Raw genomic sequence first — 25,881 nt, 5'->3', positions numbered from 1 at the left:
ACCGCTCTTAGATAGGCAGCTACCGGATGGGGTCTAGCCCGAAGGACGGCGCCGTGGATGGGCGCGGCGAGAGCTGGGAGGCGAAGAGGCTGTACGTGTGCGACGGCAGCTTGCTGCCCATGGCTGGTGACCAGCATGCTACTTCTCTCACATCCATGACTTGCTCGACGAGCCTAGTCATCATGCCACATCAGCACGATAAGCCCGTGTGGCGGGATATGGACCTAAGTAATACGACATACAAAGTTTATGGACCCAAAAAACCACTTTGAAAGTTGATGAACCTAATTGAAACATCCTCACAAGTTAATGGACCTCTGGTGCATTTAACTCTTCTTAAAACCACTTTTTGTTTCTAATTTCTAAAATCTGGATTCTGAAGAAAAACTGGTGTGAGTATTTGAATCCCCTAGTTTTTAAAAATCTGGTTTCATTTATTGCTCATAGGGTCATAAAAAACTAACAAAAGCTAGGTATTAACAACTTCTTGGTTTTTAAAAAACTGGCAAAACTGACATAGGAAACTGGATAAAACTAGTGTGTTTGATCCCACCCGATTTTCAAAATAAGAATCTTAAAAACTCGAGGGATCCAAAGAAGGCATAAGTCATTATGTGTTTCATCAGACAAATTATTATTTCTTACCGAGAAACTCCGTCACGATGTTTTGAAGTGCATGCCACATTAGATCCAACGTCGAAAAGAGCTGAGGCCACTGACTAGTGACTAGTGACTACGCAAGAACCACCGCGCTGGCAGGAGCGGCTGGCCAGTGCGTGGACGCGCCGTGCGGTGAGCCCGGTGACCTGAGCCGAGCGCGCACGCCTCCCTCCCGGTTTGCCTCCACCCCGCAAGCGGGCAAGCCGGCAGCAACCCATTCAGAGCCAGAACCGCATCCCCCTAGGCCCCTTGGCAAAATTGGGTCTCCCTCCGATTCCCATCCCTTCGGCAACCAGTGGCCTCTTCCTCCTCGCGCACTTAAATCCCCCGCGCCGCCTTCCCCACTTCCTCCACATCCCGCGCCTATCGACTCCACTCCACGCCTCGCTTTCGCCTCCCTCCCCCGCCTAGCCTAAGCCTACATCCACCATGGCCGCGGCGCACCAGGTCTCCGCCGTGATCTTTAATCTCGACGGCACCCTCCTTGACACAGGTACGCACGTGTATCCATCCACCCAGCCTCATCGCCATCCGGCTCCGTCACACTAGCGCCGCTTCGTACGTAGTACGGACCAATCAGATAGCCTAGATGCACATTTGCACGTGTGCCCGTGTCGCTGTGCTGTAACTGATTTGCACTGTTCTATGCGTGTTCTTTTCTTTTCTTTTTTTTTTTTTTTTTTTTTGGCGCAGAGAGGGCGACAAGGGACATCCTCAACGAATTCTTGGCGGCATACGGGAAGGTTCCCGATGCGCAGAAAGAGGAGAAGAGGCTGGGCCAGATGTATCTGGAGTCCACAACTGGGATCATCAGCGACTACGGGCTGCCGCTCACGGTCGAAGAATACTCCAAGGCGATGCATCCGCTGTACCTGAGAAGGTTTCTTTTCAGTTTTGATTGACATTTACATAACGCTTGTCAGTCTACAGCTACAAGCGCTTACTTTCTCCTATAGGTGGCAAAAGGCAAAACCGCTTCCAGGAGTGAAGAGGCTTGTCAAGCATCTTCATAAGAACGGAGTGCCACTCGCACTTGCTTCTAACTCCGTTAGGAGAAATATTGATCACAAACTTCCGAAACTAGAAGGTAGGAGGATGGCCGTTTGCCTCAGTCTGTATCTTGTCAGTGGCATAAGTAGATGTGTCTTTTGTTTTGTCGCTTCTGGAGCAAATAAGTGCATCTTTCTACTGAACGGGATGAAAAGTCTTCCAATGTGATTCTAAGGATTTATCTTGGTTAAATATGTTATGTATCTTTCTTTACTCATTGACTGAGTGTCCATGCTCCATTTCTGACAACATGGATCATGCAAGTAGCTTCACATTGCAAGTCCTGATTTATAGCATGGTTCAGACAAATAAAAACAAGGTTATTGAACTAGTAAGGAACGAGGACAGTTATCTATCTTTACCCGGTGCGTTTTCTTATTATGTATTGCATTAGCTGCTTAATCCATGTAAACCCCCTTATTGTTTTCCAGATTGGGGAGAGTGTTTTTCTGTTATTCTTGGTGGAGATCAAGTCCCTAATGGGAAACCTTCCCCTGACATGTGGGTACCTTACCATTGTTGACCAATCATCTGTTGCTAATTGCTACTTTTAAGTGCACAAGTTTTATGATGTTTCCATTCAACTATATACTAGTGCTCATCTTTAGCATTGTGTATGCAGCACTGTTTATTACTGATCAGGTATCCTGCATTCTTCTAGATTTTTGGAGGCTGCAAAGAGGCTTGGTGTAAATCCATCGTCGTGCTTGGTCATAGAAGATTCTGTGTAAGTGTAGGAAAGACTTCTTCTGGGCGAGCTCTTATATTGTGCCCTCGCAAAAAAAAATGTTACCATGTGCATGATTCATAACTTATCAGGACACTTTTAGATGTTATTGAAATCCGATCGGCAACAACAAAGCCTTTAAGTCCCAAACAAGTTGGGGTAGGCTAGAGTTGAAACCCAGCAGAAGCAATCAAGATTCAGGAACGTGAATAGCTGTTTTTCAAGCACTCCTATCTAAAGCTAACTCTTAGGGTATATTCCATCATTTCAAGTCTCCTTTTATTGCCTCTATCCAAGTCAACTTCGGTCTTCCTCTGCCTCTCTTCACGTTACTATCCTGGCTTAGGATTCCACCACGCACTGGTGCCTCTGGAGGTCTCCATTGGACATGTCCAAACCATCTCAACCGGTGTTGGACAAGCTTTTCTTCGATTGGTGCTACCCCTAATCTATCACGTATATCATCCTTTCAAACTCGATCCCTTCTTGTATGACCGCAAATCCAACGCAACATACGTATTTCCGTGACACTTATCTGTTGAACATGTCGTCTTTTCATAGGCCAATATTCTGCACCATACAACATAGCAGGTCTAATCGTCGTCCTATAAAACTTACCTTTTAGTTTCTGTGGTACCCTTTTGTAATATAGGACACCAGATGCTTTGCGCCACTTCATCCACCCTGCTTTGATTCTATGGCTAACATCTTCATCAATATCCCCGTCTCTCTGTAGCATTGATTCTAAATATCGAAAGGTATCATTCCTAGGCACTACTTGACCTTCTAAACTAATATCTTCCTCTTCCCCAGTAGTAGTGTCGAAGTCACATCTCATATACTCAGTTTTAGTTCTACTGAGTCTAAAACCTTTGGACTCCAAAGTCTTCCGCCATAACTCTAGTTTCTGATTCACTCCTGTCCGACTTTCATCAACTAGCACTACATCATCCGCGAAAAACATACACCAAGGGATATCCTCTTGTATGTCTCTTGTGAGCTCATCCATCACTAAGGCAAACAGATAAGGGCTCAAAGCTGACCCTTGATATAGTTCTATCCTAATCGGGAAGTCATCCGTGTCTCCATCACTTGTTCGAACACTAGTCACAACATTGTTGTACAGGTCCTTAATGAGCTCGACATACTTCGTTGGGACTTTATGTTTGTCCAAAGCCCATCACATAACATTCTTTGGTATTTTGTCATAAGCCTTCTTCAAGTTAATAACAACCATGTGTAGGTCCTTCTTCTTTTTCCTATACTGCTCCATAACTTGTCTTGTTAAGAAAATTGCTTCCATAGTTGACCTACCGGGCATGAAATCAAATTGATTCATAGAGACCCGCGTTATTGCTTTCAAGTGATGCTCGATAACTCTCTCCCATAGCTTCATAGTATGGCTCATCAACTTAATTCTCTGATAATTAGTACAACTTTTAATATCCCCTTTATTCTTATAGATCGGTACCAATATACTTCTCATCCACTCGTCAGGCATCTTATTCGATCGAAAAATATGGTTGAACAGCTTGGTTAGCCATACTATAGCTATGTCCCCGAGGCATCTCCACACCTCGATTGGGATACCATCCGGTCCCATCGTCTTACCTCCTTTCATCCTTTTCAACGCTTCTCTGACCTTAGATTCTTGGATTCTCTGCACAAAGCGCCTATTGGTGTCATCAAAAGAGTCATCCAACTAAAAGGTTGTGTCCGTATTCTAACCATTGAATAATTTGTCAAAATACTCTTGCCATCGATGTCGGATCTCATCCTCCTTCACCAAGAGATGCTCCCTTTCATCCTTAATGCACTTAACTTGGTTGAAGTCCATTGTCTTTCTCTCACAAATCCTAGTCATCCTATAAATGTTCTTCTCTCCTTCCTTCGTACCCAAATGTTGGTAAAGATCCTCGTACGCTCTATCCTTTGCCACACTTACAGCTCGCTTTGCAGTCTTCTTTGCCACCTTGTACTTCTCTATGTTGTCCACACTCCTATCATGGTACAAGCGTCCATAGTATTCTTTCTTCTCCTTAATAGCCTTTTGGACTTCCTCGTTCCACCACCAAGTATCTTTAGCCTCGCCTCCGCTTCCTTTGGTTACTCCACACCCCTCTAAGGCCACCTTCTGGATGTTGGTTGCCATCTTCTCCCACATGTTGTTTATGTCCTCTTCTTTCTTCCAAGAGCCCTCTTTGATAACCCTTTCCCTGAATACCTCTGACGTCTTCCCTTTCAGTTTCCACCACTTTGTTCTTTCAATTTTAGCTTGTTTATCCCTACTGGCACGCACCTGAAAACGAAAGTCTGCCACCAAAAGCTTATGTTGAGAAACAACACACTCTCCTAGTGTCACCTTGCAACCCAAGCATGCTCGTTTGCCCTTTCTTCTTGCGAGGACAAAGTCAATCTGGCTAGAGTGTTGTCCGCTACTGAAGGTCACTAGATGAGATTCTCTATTTCTAAAGAAAGTGTTGGCTATCATCAGATCAAAAGCTACCGCAAAGTCCAGAACTTCCTTCCCCTCCTGATTCCTACTACCATACCCAAAACCTTCATGAATTGCCTTGAAACCTGCGCTTGTAATATCTACATGCCCATTAAGATCTCCTATCAAAAGCTTTTCACTACTAGGTACAGCTCTAATCAGGCCATCTAAGTCTTTCCAGAACTGTCTCTTAGCACTCTCGTTGAAGCCTACTTGAGGGGCATACGGACTAATTACGTTCAAGACCATATCACCAATGACAAACTTGACTAAGATAATCATATCTCCTTGCCTTCTCACTCCCACCACACTATTCTTGAGGCTCTTATCAATCAAAACTCATACTCCATTTCTATTCGCGACTATCCCTGTGTACCAAAGCTTGAAACCTATATTGTCCACCTCCTTCGCCTTCTGACCCTTCCATTTAGTCTCTTGAACGCATAATATATTTATATGTCTCCTAGTCACGGTATCAACTAATTCTCTTAACTTACCTGTAAGCGACCCTACATTCTAACTACCTAAATGGATCTTAGTTGGTTCGACTACTTCCTTACCGTTCGCACCTGTCGACTCAGATGTGAAGATCCTTGCTCATTTTTCACTACACTCGAGCGCCGATGTAGCGCGCCTCTAAGGATGCGACAACCCGGTCCTTGCTCACTTGACACCGTGCCCAGATCGTGACACGGCGCGTCACGGGGGTGACGACCGGCCCTTACTCATTTAACACCATACCCGGGTTCCGATATGGCGCGTCGCTAAGAGGGTTACGTCCCAACGGTTTTCTTTCAGGTTTCATCTCCATTAGAATGACTAGATTTAACGTTGGCTCGCCACGCCTATCACAACCCTCCTCCTTTACCAGGGCTTGAGACCTGCTATGTTGAGACAAAGCCAAACGATATTACTTCCAGTAGATGCTGGTATGCTATGATGGCTATATTTAAAGTAGATCCCTTATATCTTCTGTTGAGTTCAGCCTCACCAATCACAAAAATTAGGGGCTTAAGGCATCAAAGGTTTTTCATATGCAAATAATTGATAAGATCACTTCCTTTGGTTTTCATCAGCATTCTATTTTTCTATGTGAAATGATATGGCACAGTGTATGATTAGGGACACAAGTTCACTTTTTTTTTTGTCACTGGACTTTGGGTCAACTCAAAACAAACGAACTATTCCAGATTTGAAAGCAAGAAAATGGGAAAAATGAATTAAGGCAGTGAACCAGAACTACCCATTGGGTGCCCACTTGCTTTTCAAAATTTATTTCATTCTCATGACTTCTCAAAACCTGACCCTTTTATACACCTCTTACACGTATATGTAGGATGCCTATGCACTTCTCTCACAAAACAATCAATAATATTTATATTTACTCTTTCATCTATCCCTCTCAACTATGTTGAATCTTCATGTCACTAAAGTGGTAAGTTGCACGCTTCCAACGTTGATGCATTGAAAAGAATGCACTTGGTATGTGCTATTGAGTTATAGTTTCTGCTTCCTTGGTCGTTTTTTATAGCGTTGGAGTCAAGGGTGCCAAGGCTTCTGGGGCAAAGGCGGTTGCAGTACCATCACTTCAAAGTCAGAGGAAGCACTATTATATTGCTGATGTCATCCTCTATTCACTTTTAGACTTTGATCCTGAGCTATGGCGTTTTCCTCCATTTGAAGATCGTAACTCTCTTCATTGACCACTGATTTTGTTTTCTTTGATAAACTGGAATTATTTCAAATCTGATGGGTGACATTTATCATAGGCATTCAAGGTGTACTGCCGATTGATCCCTTACCTTCAAATGCCGGGATAGGTGATAAAATTATAAACAATCTTCATTGGGTAATTTCAGGTTAGACACTTTCTGACTACTCTTATATACTAGTGTTTTTTAATACTGTAAATCACACACGTTTTTTACTTTGACTATCTACAAACAGATGACTGTACCTACGAGTGTATTCCTGACCAAATATCAGGAATTTATTTGGGTTGGGCCAAGTCCAAAGTGCATGGACTCTCCAAGGTGATCATAGGTACTGGGTGGGACTTCTCACAGCAGACTGTCGAAAGAGTGATGGTTGGTACTTCTTGTTCTTATATGTGTGGTTGTTTTCATGTGGGAGGCCAGCTGTCCGAAGATTTTCCTACAGTTCTAAGTATCTTTTCTGGCACGAGATTTTGAACATTGGTAGTCTAGTAATATTTACTAACAGATTAATGCATAGTAAGGTTTCCAAGTTTTCTCGGACAATCATTTGATTTGTGGTTTTTCTTTTACAGCAAGTAGATTTTCTTGATTCCTCTGGCAGGATTGAAACAGAGCCTGTGAAGCTGCTTGTAATTGGTTACATCCGGAAACTCCAAAGTGCGGTAATAACCTTTTATTAAATTTAGCTATAACTCAAGAATCTGACTCCACTGAATTTTTTCATGTACTCATGCTGGTTCACATAGATATGCCATGTAGAGGATTGCCAAATAGTATGCCTTATAGCTTATATAGAGTACAATGAATGAATATTAACTTATTTTCAATTCATGGAAATAGAGGATGGCGACAACTGACACTTATTTCTGATACAAGGAAATAGATGAACCAAAGGGCTCCTCCCGAGCACAACCATATTGGCTCATTCCTGGGGATTTTGTCTGCCCTTTAGGCTTCTCATAGCTTTTTTTTAATGTATTAGGCTTCTCATAGCTCAATGTGGCGTCCTTATTATATTTGCATCATTTCTATTTCATATTCTGCTATGGATCTCCTGTCAAGGGCGTCGAGGGATAGGGTAGGAGGACCCTGGCTACATAGTTCGTAGTCACGATTCGTGGTTAGGGGCGAGGTTTTACCCCTCAGCGCCCGATTGTTTCAGCAAAGGTAGATTAGGGTGCACCCAGTGCAGAGAGCTCCCGCTCTGTGCAGGGTCTGGGAAAGGATGTTAGTTGTAACACCCCGGTGTTACGATCCTATTTAGCGCCATAATTTTGACCTAACAGGTTTTATCGAAACGAGTTTCCAGGGCTTTAAAAGTCTTAACTTAGGTTTTAAAGTATCACTAGTGGCAAGTTATATCGCACTAGCTAGTTGAATAGTTCTGGGATGCAGTCAAAACTAAAAGTTATAACTTCCTAAATCGGAAACGATAGGCGATGGCGTATTAGTATTTAAATTCTAGCTAATTTTCTTGAACGTTAACTTTATATTCTTGCATCGTTGGTTGCCTCATGGTCTGAAGTAGCAGGGTTGACCTAGAAGTTTTCGGAACCCTTTAGAACGCACGTAGACCTACGTTCGGTGCTCTATTCGTGAACCGACGCGCTGTGCGACGAACCCGTCTTGGCCTTCTCGCATTTTCTTCCCTAGTCGCTCTTTGGTCGCACCGAGTGTTGTCCTAGCAAGCTGGTGGTGTGAACTTTGAGTTAGCAAGGTTGGTCGAACCTTAACCGCACTGTTTGGCAGCTTTGGCGTCGCTTTAAAAAGCGTGCACGGCTCTGATTTCGCCCTTTTGGCCTTTGGGTCGCGGTCACCAGGCATGTCTGCACGCTTCGCCGTGTCCGGCTGAGCGCTGGCCGCGCTGAGCCACCGACGTCGCGCTGCTGTCCCCGCGCGCTTGGGTGCCCGTTTGCCATGCCGTGCCCCGCTGGCCAGTCTGTGGACGTCGACCACACGCCGGGCCCGACGTGGCCGCGTCCGCTCTCTGCTGGGCGTAAACTGTTGCCGGACGAGCACTGCTCTCACGCCCGACATAGGTCTATGTCCCGACTGACCGTCGCTGCCTGCCTTGTCACATTCCGTCGCGCCATGCTCAGCCAGCGCCATGTGAACCTGCCGCGTTTACGAACGTCACGACACCGCGCGGCTGCTGCATGCCGTGTCGCTGCGCCTGCGTCGTGGCCGTCTCGTCGAACTCCCGCCGTGTCGGTTGGTCATTGCCCTGCCCGCGTGCTCGTCGTTTTGTTTCAGCCGCCCGCTCCTGGACACGGCCAGGTGGCCCCGTCGTGTAGCCGACATCTCCTCCGTTCGAGCACTGCTGCACTATGCCTCTGTCGCGCCTCGTGCCGCTGTCGGCGCGCCGTTCTATTTATGGGCGCTTGGGCCGTCTCGGGTCGATTCTTCGCGTCAGTAGCTAGGTCGCGAAGTTAGCTAAACGCCCAACCCGCATGGAGAACCAGAGGTGCGCGTTTGCCGGCCAATTTGGCACTCCCGTTGCCGCCGGTCTGTTCGCCGCTGCTACAGAGCAGGCTTGGGGGTAAGGCCCAAAGTCGAGGTAGCGGTTTGATTGAAGGTGATTTCTAACTCGCCTTAACCTGCTTATCCTTATGCTCGTCTCGGCTTGGTCAGAATCTTCCCCGACGACGAGCTGACACGGCCACGCCATGCTCAGAGCGCCGCCGTCCTTCACCGTGCACGTGGCCATCCTAGCACGGGCAGTTTCCGCTCCAGCCGATACCGTAGCCGTGTCCGGGGTAAGGTCCTACTGCTCTCACATCGTTTTGTTTCCGCCTCCGAGGACGTTGGACGCCGGAACAGTCGCGCCGCCCTAGCGTGTAGTCCAGTGGTGTGGTCCGAGCTTTAGAAGTCACCGTTCGGTGCCTATTCGGCACCTAGGGTCTCGTCTTGGCTCTGCGGTGCCCTTAGGTCTGCTTCTTTGGTTGGCGCCTCGCTTTGCTGTCCGGCGTAGCGGGGCAGTGCCAGCCGGAGCCGTTCCGTCTCGCCTGAAGTCGTCGGGGGACTGGTGCGTTCGAATTAGGAGAAAGTCGGGGGGCTGGGTGAAATTGTCAAAGAAAGAGAGAAATAGTGGAAAGGACTATAGGTTGATTTCGTTGAAAGCTAGGGTTGTTTCTGCAAAATGATGGCGCGCGCGGGCCTCCTAGCCGCGTGGGCCGATTTGCTTGAGCCACGCCACCGCCGCGCCTGTGGCCCGCCTGGTCGGCCTGCTTCCGCGCTGCTGGCCTGGCCGCGCCTGGTCGCTGGGCCAGCCTACCATGCGCGCCGTGGGCCGCTGCCGCACGTGCCGGAATGCGGGCCACGCTGAGGCGCCTGTTGTGGGCCGTTTTGGTGACAGCTGATGCCTTTTATTTTTCTAAAGCAATTGGTAATTTAGTGGGGAAGTAAACTTGTAAAATAAAAATAAAATAGGATAGGAGTCCAAAAATAGCGAAATCAGTTTTGTTAGTCCCCCCAAAATCATGCTCTTCATGTTAGTATATTTTGTTCACAAAGTTTGGCAATATTTTTGGGAGCTATATAAGTATTTTAAAATACTTAATATTGCTAAAAGATGAACTTGTATGAATTTCTGGGATAAATCGGTAATAGTGTTGACTCTAAAAATTTGACAGTAAACTACTAATATCAGTATCTACTCTCTGTAATTTTTGTAGCTCAAGAATAATTAGTTTACTAAATAGATAATGATGCCCCATTCCGAATAAAGATTAAATGGAAAAAATGGGATAAAGAAACACTTTGGTTTATATAACCAAAATAATTATTGGGAAATAACGACTTGTGCGACAACATGGATATGTAGCCTAAGTACGGTCGTCGTTAGAACTAGCTCGTTCACTTGAGAGACGTAGAGCGTATTTATACGAGTCACGATTGCAGTTGACTAATTACATCTTTGCATTGCATCGCATGTATATCATATAGGTACGATGATGGATCAACGGATCGATCGAAGGATGATTGAGAATCCGAAGATGGTGTAAGGGTATTCTCTCCAGGAGATGCTGCAATGGGCTTGTTATCCAGCTGATAGTGGATGATCTGAAGATGGTGATACTAACTTTTAATATATCTTACCCAGGCAAGCCCCGGTGCATAACCCCTACTTTTCTGCAGTTTAAATTATATATGTGCATTAAGTTTTAAGGAGTTGAATGAAACCCACTTGCATATATATCTTTATCCTATGAGTCATACTAGTATGACATGATCGTGTATATTGCTATGCTACAGGACTTCGGTAGAAGTCGAGTGATTGCCTGTCACTCGCGAGAGATAAGAAATATATTATTGGATTACTATCACTTGGAAAATATGAAAATGGTGACCGGGCAGGGATATGGTTTAGGTATTGGTGGGTGTAAGAAGTTGTGTCGCCGTGGAGGCGGGTCATAGCTTGGTTACACCGTTTCTCCCTGTCTGGTCGATTAAGGACCAATCGTGTATATGACTCTAGGCAGGTCACAGACTTATTATCCCGAGCACATACTTGTGTATGGGCGTTTGGAAAGCTTGTTGCTCTCTTGTCGCGGATCCAGCTCTTTCCGGACCGACTGTCAGGGTTTTGTTTTGGTGGAGGAGGTCCTTGCGCCGCACTGAGTCCGGGACTCAGGGGCGGGAACTTGGAGTCCTAGTTTGGACGGGGACCTAGACACCCGGAACAAGAGAGTGATGGGTTGGTTCTGCTTGTGCCCGGGGTACAAGCGGGGCATGTGTTTTCGGGGTACCCAGCTGGGGGCATTGATTCGCGAATCGCCGGGCTATCCGGTACGACTTGTCTACGGTTTAGCATCGTAGTAAGAACTGAAAGATGAAAAATGGAAGATGGACGAAGAAAATCTGATTGCTTACCACCTGCTTGAAAGTAGCACAGGTGCTTACATAGAATGGTTAGTTAATGAACCAATGTGACTATTATTAAAAATCAAAGATAAGGACGCACGCTTAGTAATGCTTTCTGCAAATGCAACCCACACACCAGATAGCCTTGCATATCCTTGGAGTCTTTTCTTTTCTCCTGTTGGGTAAGTCTTGCTGAGTACAATTGAGTACTCAGGGTTTTATTCCCCCTGTTGCAGGTAACAGGTGGAGGCTTGAGCTGACCTTTGTGTGTGGATTCCTCCTGGTGGGCTCAGAGAGGATTTCCTTTACGCTGCGATCGCAGTTGTTATTTATAACTCTCACCAAATACTTTTATAAATGAAAGTTTCATAATCTGTTGTCATAGTCTAGATATCAATACTTCATCATGTCATTAATAGATATTTATTTCCGCTGTAACTCTGTTCACATGTTTCTATTCCGCTGTACATTAAATTATTCATAACTCTGATAATATGATTACATTTCGTTGTTATAAAAATAAATGTTATACTCTGATATACATGTAAAGTGATGTAAGAAATGGTTACGAATGATGCAAGCTTTATTCTCTCATTTGTGATCCTGATGGCAAAAATGTGGATTTTTGGATTCTCCCCTGGGGTGTGCCCGACGGAATCGAGTAATTTAGTGTTCTCCCTCGAGTGCTTAGTGTCTAATGAAAGACAAGCACTCCTGTGAGGCATTAAATTAGGCGGTTCTGCCACAGGTGGTATCAGAGCATAAATGAGGAAATAAAGCTTCGAAAACCTTTTCTAAATAAAAATTTGATAACCCATTGTTGCAAAAAGTTGGGGCGTTTATATGCGAAGTTATATAAATAGCCCTATTACTATGGTTATGTATCCAGGATAGATGGCACTCTGCTGACTTAGATAGGCTTGATTAAGTTTTCTGTAGGTACACTGACTCGAGCATAGTTCGATAGTATTGACTAGTTACAGGGAGAGAATGATGTGCCAAAATTTTGAGAACGGTTGCCCTATATGTGGCAACAGTGAAAGGACGTATAGGACGTGCATTCATACATATCCTGCCTGTGCATTGTAGTACTTGTATTACTTGCAGATACGCCATCCCTAGGTGTCACGCGTGTCGTATTGTGCATGACTGTCTCGTCCTATTCTAGAGGTAGGTCTGAACTGTGGCTTCGTGTTTCGTGTTCGCCCGTGGTTCACGCCAGTCGTGACCCACGTCTCCCCATACCTCTTTTCTGCACTCTTGTCAGACCCTTGCTCTGCAGTCGTACTAGTCAGTAATGGCATCGCACGTCGCTCGCCTTGAATTCATGGAAATTTGGTTGATCCGCCGTGGTGATCTCGCGCGGGAACCCTGGTAAACCGCGCCAGGACCACAGAACGCTCTGCCTTTATAAGTAGAGCCTGACTTAGCCATTGGTATCACCACTCGGCGCACTTTAGCTCGCTTAGCTTTTCCCTTTGAACCAGCTTTTCGCTCAGCCTTCCTGGCAACCACCGCCAAAGATGGCAGGAGCCTGGGTTAGTACCTACTGCATGAACGTTGAGGGTTTTTCTAGAATCTTGCATGCCACCCTGCAAAAGCTCGGAGTCAATGATCGCCCCGAGTATGAGGGCCGTGAGTATGAGGAGCATGGCACCGAGCGGTGTGAGGTTACCGTCTATATCGGGAAGAGTGAAGAGTTCCCCGACCTCACTGAAGCCTGGAGTGTGACCGCAACCGGGTTTCGCTTCGTCGACACCTACCAGGTTGTGGCTCGCAAAGCCTTGTGGTACCTCTGCCAGATCTATGAGGAGCCCGTTGCTCGTACTCCCATGCGGTTCTTTCCTCCTTTGGACAAGAATCGGCGAGCATGGAGGGCCTGCATGGAGGCTTTGCAAGGGCGAGATGTGCAAGAGGACAGTCCCACCATGGTGCACGTGACCACGTACCTGCTCGCTCTGGATGAGCAGTACGACCGTCAAGCCTTGGAGCTGAGGGCGTGCTTTCGGCGCGTCGAGGAAGCCGAGATCTTCAACTGGATGCTCCAGGTGCAGCTCGCCGAAGCGCATGCCAGTGCTGCAGCTGCGAAGAGCCGGGAGACTGCCATGTCGGAAGCCCTGAAGGAAGCCGAAGATCGGCATGTTCATCAGCTGCGGGTGGCCTATCTTGTCACCAGGGCCGAACAGAGGACGTTGGCAGCTGGAAGGCGGGATGCCCCGATCTTGGAAGGGATCCCTATCCACCCGCCAGAAAGAAGAAGAACTGGTGTTGCAGCACCGCCTGCACCTCCACCCTCGGAAGTGTCAGAAGAAGAGTCCTTGGTTCCTCTCACTCAGCCGTTGCCCCGTGAAGATGTAGATTAGTTGTCTTGGGATGATGCACCCGTAGTAGTAGTGTTTTTCGTTGCTGTCCCCCTATATTGTACTCTTGCTGTTGTTCGTCGTCCGTAGTTGTTGAGATCGTCTGACCGTAGGCAAATGCTATATCATGAATCGGAGCCTGAATGCCTGTATGATGTACCCGTATAAGACCGTTGGAACATGCATTTTATCTAGTTCACTGTGTTTATTGCGTTCATCTACCTTAAAGTTTCGTTAGATGTGCTTAAAGTTTTCAAGGGTGATATTAAGCGGGTTACAAGAGAAGTTGACATTCAGAAGCCAGCAGATCAGCCGCGATTGGATGTTATTGGACACTGTATCGACTAATTGTGGATGTTCTAGTAGAACACTTGAATCTCCTTAAACCAAATCTGCCATTGGATTTGAATTCCTTGTCCCTTGTTGTGAAGGGAACCCTTATTATTTGAATTTTTCCCTTGTAATACTCCCCTTATTTTGTGGTCTATGACCCCACCGCTTTCATGGCGTGTAAGTTGGTAGCAGTGGCCTGGTTAATAGCTTACGGTGCCGCGACAAAATCGAGGGCTCCCTGTGGAACAGCTGCCACATGGTGATGCTGCTCGGCACGCGCTGGTATCGAGGTTGTTGACCAAGTACCTTTGCCGAGTTACACCGCCGTACCATTTTGTTTTAAAAGTTTTCTCCTTGAAAATGTTCAGGTGCTCAAACAGGAAATCCATAATGGGGATGCAAAAGTGCCTTTCAAGGTAAACAGGAGATGGTTTGGAGAAAGAAACTATGACATGATCTGGGTTTACAGAAAAGACGGATGTGGTCGAGGAAGGTTAGCAGTGGATAGTCGGGAGTAGTTGCAAAAGTCAGAGTGGACGTCTTGTCCCAAGCCCTGTGCTTAGTTGACCGTGCTACGCATGCCGGGTTATTTCGCTGCGTGCCCTGCAAACGCCGTCTGTGTCGGGATCGGTAGCAGCCCATTTTCGCGTGGCCACGGCATCAGTGCAGTGCTCGCCATCTTTGTGCACTGTGCACTTCTCCTTTCCCAGCATCCGGTCGGCTCTCTACCCCGCGCCGTTGTTCACCGTACCGGACCCCCCCCCCATTTCCCTCTCTTTTCCTTCTTCTTTTGGTGACACGACCGCCCGCACGCCTGCCTCGTCGAGCGGACCTCCTCTACTCTCCTTTATTTCCCCTCCACCGCTTGCGCAGGAAGCACACCATGGTTGTGCTTATCCCCACAGCATGAACCATCTGTGTATCCCATTCACTCCGCCTCCACCTCCGGTGCGTCGCTTCCCCTCTACGTTCTCCTCTATAAAGTCCCCTTGGACCTTGCTCTTCTTCTTCATCCCATTCCCTCGCATTCAGAGCAGAGCTACGAAATCCAGTCGATGTTGTGAAGCTAGGTTCGTCTGTCTGAGGTGATGGTGTGATCTGAGAAGAAGAAGGGATCCAGTTCGTCGAAGAAGTTCAAGTTCCCTTGGTTAGTTGGCCTTAGGATTCGCGATGTTTTAATTCTCAGTCGACTGTTTCTGGATTTGTTGGTGCTATGCCATGTTTTGGATAATCATTATCTTGTTTCTCCATTGTCCTCGTCTATCTCGACTTCTGGATTAGATCTCGGTTGTATCAAGTTGCTCTTAACCATGTATCCCTAGATCCCTGTGTGGGTTTAGTATTCGAAGTCGTGTAATCCCTGATCTTCGTAATGTAATCGCGTTTTCCCCTTCTGGTTTTTTTGCTTCGAATCTCGGGACAAGATTCTTTTTAAGGGGGGTTGGTTGTAACAACCCGGTGTTACGATCCTATTTAGCACCATAATTTCGACCTAACAGGTTTTACCGAAACGAGTTTTCGGGGCTTTAAAAGTCTTAACTTAGGTTTTAAAGTATCACTCGTGGCAAGTTATATCGCACTAGCTAGTTGAATAGTTCTGGGATGCAGTCAAAACTAAAAGGTATAACTTCCTAAATCGGAAACGATAGGCGATGGCGTATTAGTATTTAAATTCTAGCTAATTTTCTTGAACGTTAACTTTATATTCTTGCATCATTAGTTGCCTCATGGTCTGAAGTAGCAGGGTTGACCTAGAAGTTTTTGGAACCCTTTAGAACGCACGTAGACCTACGTTCGGTGCTCTATTCGTGAACCGACGCGCTGTGCGACGAACCCGTCTTGGCCTTCTCGCATTTTCTTCCCTAGTCGCTCTTTGGTCGCACCGAGTGTTTTCCTAGCAAGCTGGTGGTGTGAACTTTGAGTTAGCAAGGTTGGTCGAACCTTAACCGCACTGTTTGGCAGCTTTGGCATCGCTTTAAAAAGCGTGCACGGCTCTGATTTCGCCCTTTTGGCCTTTGGGTCGCGGTCACCAGGCGTGTCTGCACGCTTGGCCGTGTCTGGCTGAGCGCTGGCTGCGCTGAGCCACCGATGTCGCGCTGCTGTCCCCATGCGCTTGGGTGCCCGTTTGCCATGTCCGTGCCCCGCTGGCCAGTCTGTGGATGTCGACCACACGCCGGGCCCGACGTGGACGTGTCCGCTCTCTGTTGGGCGCAAACTGTTGCCGGACGAGCACTGCTCTCACGCCCGACATAGGTCTACGTCCCGACTGACCGTCGCTGCCTGCCTTGTCACGTTCCATCACGCCATGCTCAGCCAGCGCTATGTGAACCTGCCGCGTTTACGAACGTCACGACACCGCGCGGCTGCTGCACGCCGTGTCGCTGCGCCTGCGTCATGGCCGTCTCGTCGAACTCCCGCCGTGTCGGTTGGTCATTGCCCTGCCCGCGTGCTCGTCGTTTTGTTTTCAGCCGCCCGCTCCTGGACACGGCCAGGTGGCCCCGTCGTGTAGCCGACATCTCCTCTGTTCGAGCACTGCTGCACTGTGCCTCTGTCGCGCCTCGTGCCGCTGTCGGCGCGCCGTTCTATTTATGGGCGCTTGGGCCATCTCGGGTCGATTCTTCGCGTCAGTAGCTAGGTCGCGAAGTTAGCTAAATGCCCAACCCGCATGGAGAACCAGAGGTGCGCGTTTGCCGACCAATTTGGCACTCCCGTTGCCGCCGGTCTGTTCGCCACTGCTACAGAGCAGGCTTGGGGGTAAGGCCCAAAGCTGAGGTAGCGGTTCGATTGAAGGTGATTTCTAACTCGCCTTAACCTGCTTATCCTTATGCTCGTCTCGGCTTGGTCAGAATCTTCCCCGGCGACGAGCTGACACGGCCGCGCCACGCTCAGAGCGCCGCCGTCCTTCACCGTGCACGTGGCCATCCTAGCATGGGCAGTTTCCGCTCCAGCTGATACCGTAGCCGTGTCCAGGGGTAAGGTCCTACTGCTCTCACATCGTTTTGTTTCCGCCTCCGAGGATGTAGGACGCCGGAACAGTCGCGCCGCCCTAGCGTGTAGTCCTAGTGGTGTGGTCCGAGCTTTAGAAGTCACCGTTCGGTGCCTATTCGGCACCTAGGGTCTCGTCTTGGCTCTGCGGTGCCCTTAGGTCTGCTTCTTTGGTTGGCGCCTCGCCTTGCTGTCCGGCGTAGCGGGGCAGTGCTAGCCGGAGCCGTTCCGTCTCGCCTGAAGTCGTCGGGGGACTGGTGCGTTCGAATTAGGAGAAAGTCGGGGGGCTGGGTGAAATTGTCAGAGAAAGAGAGAAATAGTGGAAAGGACTATAGGTTGATTTCGTTGAAAGCTAGGGTTGTTTCTGCGAAACGATGGCGCGCGTGGGCCTCCTAGCCGCGTGGGTCCGGTTTGCTTGAGCCACGCCACCGCCTGCGCCTGTGGCCCGCCTGGTCGGCCTGCTTCCGCGCTGCTGGCCGCCCTGGCCAGCGCCTGGTCGCTGGGCTGGCCTGCCGTGCGCGCCGTGGGCCGCTGTCCGCACGTGCCAGGAATGCGGGCCACGCTGAGGCGCCTGCTGTGGGCCGTTTTGGTGACAGCTTGATGCCTTTTGTTTTTCTAAAGCAATTGGTAATTTAGTGGGGAAGTAAACTTGTAAAATAAAAATAAAATAGCATAGGAGTCCAAAAATAGCGAAATCAGTTTTGTTAGTCCCCCCAAAATCATGCTCTTCAGTGTTAGTATATTTTGTTCACAAAGTTTGGCAATATTTTTGGGAGCTATATAAGTATTTTAAAATGCTTAATATTGCTAAAAGATGAACTTGTAGGAATTTCTGGGATAAATCGGTAATAGTGTTGACTCTAAAAATTTGACAGTAAACTACTAATATCAGTATCTACTCTCTGTAATTTTTGTAGCTCAAGAATAATTAGTTTACTAAATAGATAATGATGCCCCATTCCGAATAAAGATTAAATGGAAAGAATGGGATAAAGAAACACTTTGGTTTATATAACCAAAATAATTATTGGGAAATAACGCCTTGTGCGACAACATGGATATGTAGCCTAAGTACGGTCGTTGTTAGAACTAGCTCGTTCACTTGAGAGACGTAGAGCGTATTTATACGAGTCACGATTGCAGTTGACTAATTACATCTTTGCATTGCATCGCATGCATATCATATAGGTACGATGATGGATCAACGGATCGATCGAAGGATGATTGGGAATCCGAAGATGGTGTAAGGGTATTCTCTCCAGGAGATGCTGCAATGGGCTTGTTATCCAGCTGATGGTGGATGATCTGAAGATGCTGATACTAACTTTTAATATATCTTACCCAGGCAAGCCCCGGTGAATAACCCCTACTTTTCTACAGTTTAAATTATATATGTGCATTAAGTTTTAAGGAGTTGAATGAAACCCACTTGCATATATATCTTTATCCTATGAGTCATACTAGTATGACAGGATCGTGTAGATTGCTATGCTACAGGACTTCGGTAGAAGTCGAGTGATTGCCTGTCACTCGCGAGAGATAAGAAATATATTATTGGATTACTATCACTTGAAAAATATGAAAATGGTGACCGGGCAGGGATATGGTTTGGGTATTGGTGGGTGTAAGAAGTTGTGTCGCCGCGGAGGTGGGTCATAGCTTGGTTACACCGTTTCTCCCTGTCTGGTCGATTAAGGACCGATCGTGCATATGACTCTAGGCAGGTCACAGACTTATTATCCCAAGCACATACTTGTGTATGGGCGCTTGGAAAGTTTGTTGCTCTCTTGTCGCGGATTCGGCTCTTTCCGGACCGACTGTCAGGGTTTTGTTTTGGTGGAGGAGGTCCTTGCGCCGCACTGAGTCCGGGACTCAGGGGCGGGGGCTTGGAGTCCCAGTTTGGACGGGGACCTGGACACCCGGGACAAGAGAGTGATGGGTTGGTCCTGCTTGTGCCCGGAGTACAAGCGGGGCGTGTATTTTCAGGGTACCCAGCTGGGGGCATTGATTCGCGAATCGCTGGGCTATCCGGTACGGCTTGTCTACGGTTTAGCATCGTAGTAAGAACTGAAAGATGAAAGATGGAAGATGGACGAAGAAAATCTGATTGCTTACCACCTGCTTGAAAGTAGCACAGGTGCTTACATAGAATAGTTAGTTAATGAACCAATGTGACTATTATTAAAAATCAAAGATAAGGACGCACGCTTAGTAATGCTTTCTGCAAATGCAACCCACACACTAGATAGCCTTGCATATCCTTGGAGTCTTTTCTTTTCTCCTGTCGGGTAAGTCTTGCTGAGTACAATTGAGTACTCAGGGTTTTATTCCCCCTGTTGCAGGTAACAGGTGGAGGCTTGAGCTGACCTTTGTGTGTGGATTCCTCCTGGTGGGCTCAGAGAGGATTTCCTTTACGCTGCGATCGTAGTTGTTATTTATAACTCTCACCAAATACTTTTATAAACGAAAGTTTCATAATCTGTTGTCATAGTCTAGATATCAATACTTCATCATGTCATTAATAGATGTTTATTTTCGCTGTAACTCTGTTCACATGTTTCTATTCCGCTGTACATTAAATTATTCATAACTCTGATAATATGATTACATTTCGTTGTTATAAAAATAAATGTTATACTCTGATATACATGTAAAGTGATGTAAGAAATGGTTACGAATGATGCAAGCTTTATTCTTTCATTTGTGATCCTGATGGCAAAAATGTGGATTTTCGGGTTCTCCCCTGGGGTGTGCCCGACAGAATCGAGTAATTTAGTGTTCTCTCTCGAGTGCTTAGTGTCTAATAGAAGACAAGCACTCCTGTGAGGCATTAAATTAGGCGGTTCTACCACATTAGTGGCAAGCCTTATCCTCGCTTATGCAATGCGAGGAGACCGCAACTCGAAATCGGGACCTTCCGGTCACAGGCGGTAAGACTCTACCGCTTGCACCAGGCCCGCCCTTCGGCTTACATATAGGCAGTAGGCTGCCAATCACTCCCCAAAACTCTCTCTCAATCACTCACAATTATTCCTCTGATTTCTCTCAATCACTCACTAATGAGTTACTAAATTTAGCACCAGCTAATGGTGCGCCTCTAACAGCAGCAAATTTAGCCACTTTCGTGGCTAGCTGCACCTGCCTTCTTAGCCGTGCGGCTAAACTGTTTGCCCCACATGACATCAACCACCCCCACCCCCCGCCCCCACCCCCCTCCTCAAGCTAGAAGTTTGGATGACGCTCGATGAAGGGGTCGATGTCCTCCCAAGTGGCTGATGCCGCCGGTTCGCCCTTCCACTGGATGAGGACTTGTCGCACGCCACGGACTAACCGGGTGCGCACTGCCCGCTCAGGTTCTGGAACAGTCGCGCCGTGGTGGATGTTCGGCTGGGGCGGCGGGGCGTCTGGTGGCGTGCCCACAAACATCTTGAGGAGCCCCACATGGAACACATCATGCAGGCGAGCATGTGGTGGAAGCTGCAGGCGAGCAACAACCTCATTGATGAGCTCGATGATGCGGTACAGCCCATAGAAGCAAGGCTTCAGGTTGCCCTTTATGACTTGGGGCACAGAGATAGGCGCACAATGACGGAGATGAAGCCACGCCCAATCACACATGGCATAGGTGATAGCACGATGGAGCTTGTCGTAGGTGCGCTTCTGGATGGCCTGAGCCTGTTCCGGCCTGTAGTATACGTCGGCCAGGAACGTGTCCCGCTCTGCCATCTGCTTGGCCACCGCTGTGACCCGGGACTCCCCAGGCTCATAAGAGCGAATGGTCGGGGGATCCCAGCCGTACACCACCTTGAATGGAGTGTCCTGTAGGGAGGACTGGTAGGCGGTGTTGTAGACATACTCAGCCCACGGAAGCCAGTGAAGCCATTGGCGGGGGCGGTCGCCGGTGAAGCAGCGGAGGTACATGACGATGACGCGGTTGGCTGCCTCCGCTTGGCCGTTGGACTGTGGATGAAACACCGTGGTCATGTGGAGCTTGGCACCCGTCAGCCGCATGAGCTCACGCCAGAACGTCGAGGTGAAGACCGGATCTTGGTCGGACACCAATGACTGGGGCACACCATGAAGGCGGACCACTTCTGCAAAGAAAACCTGCGCCACTGTTTCTGTCGTGTAGGGGCGAGCCAGTGGAATGAAGTGGCAGTACTTACTGAACCTATCGACCACTGTTAAGATCACAGACTTGCCCCCGACTCGCGATAATGCCTCCACGAAGTCAAGGGCGATATCGGTCCAGACCGATGATGGCACCGGCAGTGGCAGGAGCAAACCCGCTGGATGGAGATGCTCGGACTTGTAGCGCTGGCAAGTTGTGCACGCGCAGATGTAGTCCTGCACAGCCTGGAGCAAGTTGGGGAAGTGGAAGTCGTGGCCCAGGCGGTGCACGGTGCGCTAGGGCCAGTCGCGGACAGCCTGCACCTTGGCTGGATCCATGGTGATGCCAGCCTCGGTGATAATGTGGCCGAGGTAGGAGATGGAGTCGACCCCCAAAAGCACACTTAGAGCGCTTGACAAAAAGGCGGTGTTGTTGCAGCACGGCGAGGACGGCACGGAGGTGACGGAGGTGATCTGCCTAGGTTGTGTTGTAGATTAGGATGTCATCAAAGAATACGAGCACGAACCGACGACGGAAGGGATGAAGCACGTCATTCATCAGTGCTTCGAAGGTGGCCAGGGCATTGCACAAGCCGAATGTATGTCATCACCATCACCAGGAACTCATAGAGCCCATCGTGCGTGCGGAACGCTGTCTTTTCGATGTCGGCTGGATTCATCCAGACTTGGTGGTAGCCCGAGCGTAGATCGAGCTTGGTGAAGAACTTGGCGTCGTGGAGCTCGTCCAACAGCTCGTCGACCACCGGGATGGGGAAGGCATCCTTGATGGTGATGGCGTTCAAGGCACGTTAGTCGATGCAGAAGCGCCACAAGCCATCGACCTTCTTGACGAGGAGGACCGGGGAGGAGAACACGGAGGAGCTCCTTCGAATGAGGCCCTGGTCCAGCATGGCGGCGCATTGCCGCTCCAGTTCATCCTTGTGTGTCTCTGGGTACCGATAGGGTCGGAAGGCCACGGGCTGTGATCCCGGGAGGAGAACGATGATGTGGTCGCGACCGCATGGTAGAGGTAGCCCGTGGGGCTCGGTGAAGACATCGGAGAAGGTGTCGAGGAGCGCGTCTAGCAAGTGGGCGCTGGCGTCGATCGCGTGCAGCCTGGGTGCCTCCAACCTGGCCACGCCCTGCCAGCAGACCTGGCGCTCGTGCCGCTGGAACGTCACCGTGCGAGCCACTGGGTGCCGAGGACGACGTCATACCCGGCCAGGGGAATGACAAAGAGGTCGGCGAGGAAGTCATCGCTGTCAACGGTGAACGCGGCTCAGCGAATGACGCTGAGGCAAGAGACACGCTCACCATTTGCCACCATGGTCGTCATACGGGGCGGTGTTGCGGAGGGAGCCCAGTCCGCTGCGCCGCCACCTTGGAGATGAAGTTGTGCGTGGACCCCGAGTCGAGCAGCGCGACGAGGGAGATGTTGCCGAGCTTGAGGTGGATCTATATCATTTCGTTGATGCGGACTTCGGCGATGGCGTGGAGGGAGAAGTGGGGGACGACCTCCTCTGTTGCCCCTTCCTCTGGCGTCTCAGGAGAGGTCTCCTCGTCCTCCACGGCACTGTCCAACAGAAAGAGTCGTTGGCATACTGTGTTATAACCGTGGCTGAACTTTTTGTTACAGTTGTAACAAAGTCCGAGGCGACGGCGTTCCTCCTATTCGGCTTGGGTGACGCGTTTGACCGGTCAACCTTCCACGGTGTCGCGGGGTCGAAACCGCGGCAAGCATGTTGTTCGAGTCGGTGTCAGAGTACGGGGTCTCCGATGGCTCGGGTGGACTCACGAACACAAGAATCACGCAGAGAAGACGCAACAGTTTATCCTAGTTCGAGCCAATTCGGTCCCTACGTCTAGCAGCTGATGATCCTCATACTCAAGAGCACCCAAAATCTGGGGGGAGTTACAATAGAATGTAAAGGAAGAAGATTTGGTAGAAGGGTTAGCTCGGTGCTAATCCTAAGGTTGCCTCGCCGCCGGTGAAGTCTCCCCCTCGTCGGAGAGGAAGGAGACGACGAGATGTGATGGAGGGGCTCTCGGTGCCCCTCTCTGGGTTGCCTTGCTCTCGGAGCCGAGCGGAGGCAGATGGAATGGAATGGAGTGTATGGCGATTGAATCGGGATCCTTCCCCCTCTAGGTCCGACCTTATCCCTTATATAATGAGATAGATCAGGTACAAGGCGGTTTAGGGGGTTCTAGTCTATGGTCTACGTGCGTCGGAGTCCAGGAGGGGTTTGCAGCGGTGCACCATGGACCGTTGTGGTGTCTTGGAGCCAAAGAAGCTTGGGCGTCGTCCGGCTGCTCTGTTTAGACACTATGTGTATCAGGCGGTGTCAACTTGGACCGACCTCCCCCGGTTGAGACCTTCTGGAGTCTTCTTGGTGGCGAAGGAGGTCGGCTCTAGGGGCTGAGGTGTGGGCCCGGAAGCCCCCGAGGCCGCGGGAAGCTTTGTCTTATTGTGTCATGCCCCGGACGTGACCCTGTCGGAGGAGCAGTTGGCAGGGGCACGCCTAGGGAGCGACGCCAGTCGGTAGCTTGGGGCTTGTCTTCTTGTTCCCATGCCCTGGCTGGCAACGTTAGCCGGGCAGGAGCCAAGGACCGGGCTTGGTCGTGCCATAGATCGGGAGCCCAAGGCTCGGGGAAGCCCTCGAGCTCCAGGCGAAAGGTGTGGTCGAGTCAGACTCGGTCGTGTCTCTTTGCCAGAGGGTGCGCGCGGACATGCTCGATGGGCATAGCCATCGAGCCTTCAGGCGATCCTGAAGGGGTCGGTTGGGGGTATTCTTCATTCGGGAACCATTGGACCCGAGGCTTAACATACCTATATATAGGATTTCGTCACACGGTGATCGTGGCCGGGGTGGATGTGGCTGGGGTGGTCGTTGGCGGCGCCGGCAGGGCGAGGCGCGGGGCGGGCGCTGGAAGGAGTGCGCGCGTCGTCGCCCGAGGCTGAGGCGCTGCGTACTGATCCCGCAACTCGAGCTTGCGCGCCAAACTCTTGGCCGTGGCGAGGGATTGGGGGTTGTGAACCTCGACGTCGAAGCTAAGCGGCGGTTGGAGTCTGGCGGTGAAGAGCTGAACCCACTGGTCCTCGTCCAGGAGCCCCGTGTATGGGAGGAACGCTTGGAAACGGTCCTGGTACTCCTCCAGGAGCCCGTGCGTTTGCACGCCGCCAATTCGCCGAGTGGGTTGGATCGGAGGGGCGGACCGTAGCGGAGGTGGAGCAGATCCTTGAAGCGGCGCCAGGATGGAGTACCCTCGTCCTGTTGGACTTGGATGTACCACATCTGTGCCCCATCCTCCAGGTTGCACAAGGCCATCCAGACCTTCTCCTCGAGCTTCTGGAACCGCGGCGGCCGGTCCAGGTGGTGCTCCCTGGAGGCGGGCCTGGAGCCCGAGGCAGACGATGGGGGCCGGTTCGCGTCCAGGCGTTGAATCGCCTGGGAGTTGGCATCGACGGAGGCCTACAGCGACTTCAGGGTGGTGGCCAAGGTGTCCAGGGTGGCCTGGAGTGCGGCCTCCTTGGCGCTGGTGTTGCAGAGTGGGTGGTGCAGAGGTGGAACGCGGCGGCAGCGAAGGCGAGGATGAGCAGCGAGGTGAGGAAGGCCTGGATCGTGATACTAGGTCGTTAAGGGCATCGAGGGACAGGGTAGGAGGACCCTGGCTACGTAGTTCGTAGCCGCGATCCATGGTTAGGGGCGAGGTTTTACCCCTCAACGCTCGATTGTTTCAGCAAAGGTAGATTAGGGAATTTGGGTAATTGTTCTTGCTTCATTCTGATGAAGAGCCATTCGGCTTACATATAGGCAGTAGGCTGCCAATCACTCCCCAAAACTCTCTGTCTCAATCACTCACTAATGAGTTACTAAATTTAGCACCAGCTAATGGTGCGCCTCTAACAGCAGCAAATTTAGCCACTTTCCTGGCCAGCTGCACCTGCCTTCTTAGCCCTGCGGCTAAACTGTTTGCCCCACATGACATCTCCTTTGCCAATATGTCATGCAATGCTTGATTTTGTGTGCAAGCTCACAAATCATGATATGATTATATATTGACTCTATGTAACCGTTATGACAGGATGCTATATTGCAAGCTTTAAATATAACTGACGAAGACAGGAGCATTGCAAAAGAAGCATTGGACCTCCCAACTTTCTCTGAATATGCTAATGACCTTCATCTTGCCTGAGTCGGGCCTTCTCATTGCCTCACTGCCTCACGTTTGTATTTGTTATTGTTAACAAGCAAACATGATGCCAGCTGCATTTTCTTCCATGAAGACTTCATATAAAATGTACTTGTTGCTCGGAGAAGATTAGAGAAAAAGACCGGAAGGCATGAAGCTGTGTGTGTATCACTTAGAGGTCGATCAACGTTACCATATGTTGTTGTAAATTCTTCCCGCTTAATTTTGTTTATTTTACTACATCTGCACATGCTGGGCAGAGTGATAGAAAAGATGCGAGCATATGAAATGGGAAGAAAGAGTACAAATGATTCTTCACGATCAAACAGTACCACAGATGCACAAATTGATCGACATGTGTCGTCTCAATCACTGATTTATCTATGCTTT

The 25,881-nt window shown here is 49.3% G+C and overlaps 1 protein-coding gene across 4 annotated transcripts; it reads left to right on the top strand.

Moving 5' to 3' along the window:
* Nucleotides 1-892: 892 nt before the first annotated feature.
* On the top strand, nucleotides 893-25,877 carry LOC136453015 (bifunctional riboflavin kinase/FMN phosphatase-like). 4 transcript variants are annotated; one of them, XR_010758936.1, is made up of 11 exons: nucleotides 893-1,153; nucleotides 1,354-1,540; nucleotides 1,617-1,747; nucleotides 2,142-2,211; nucleotides 2,372-2,437; nucleotides 6,463-6,617; nucleotides 6,701-6,790; nucleotides 6,879-6,964; nucleotides 7,222-7,311; nucleotides 10,595-10,751; nucleotides 11,749-11,896. XR_010758936.1 is itself a non-coding variant. In XM_066453592.1 (10 exons), exons 1-10 carry the CDS (start codon nucleotides 1,090-1,092, stop codon nucleotides 25,492-25,494), a joined length of 1,104 nt encoding a protein of 367 aa, XP_066309689.1. In that variant the 5' UTR covers nucleotides 893-1,089; the 3' UTR covers nucleotides 25,495-25,877. The 4 variants fall into 4 exon arrangements, 2 of the variants coding, with proteins under 2 accessions (XP_066309689.1, XP_066309690.1); XR_010758935.1 differs by having other exon boundaries at nucleotides 6,879-7,018; XM_066453592.1 differs by lacking the exons at nucleotides 10,595-10,751; nucleotides 11,749-11,896 and adding an exon at nucleotides 25,384-25,877 and having other exon boundaries at nucleotides 6,879-7,018.
* Nucleotides 25,878-25,881: the final 4 nt, after the last annotated feature.

Source organism: Miscanthus floridulus, chromosome 5, assembly GCF_019320115.1.
Source record: "Miscanthus floridulus cultivar M001 chromosome 5, ASM1932011v1, whole genome shotgun sequence".
In the NCBI taxonomy this organism is placed as follows: Eukaryota; Viridiplantae; Streptophyta; class Magnoliopsida; order Poales; family Poaceae; genus Miscanthus; species Miscanthus floridulus.
The sequence above is the reverse complement of the archived record's forward strand: the minus strand, read 5'-3'. Positions and strand labels throughout refer to the sequence as shown.

Excerpts from the sequence above, each read along its gene's own strand:
- LOC136453015 (XM_066453592.1), top strand. The coding sequence starts at position 1,090 with ATGGCCGCGGCGCACCAGGTCTCCGCCGTGATCTTTAATCTCGACGGC. Across the intron at positions 1,541-1,616 it reads CATCCGCTGTACCTGAGAAG|GTGGCAAAAGGCAAAACCGC; the intron begins GTTTCTTTTCAG and ends TTTCTCCTATAG. Across the intron at positions 6,618-6,700 it reads TTTTCCTCCATTTGAAGATC|GCATTCAAGGTGTACTGCCG; the intron begins GTAACTCTCTTC and ends CATTTATCATAG.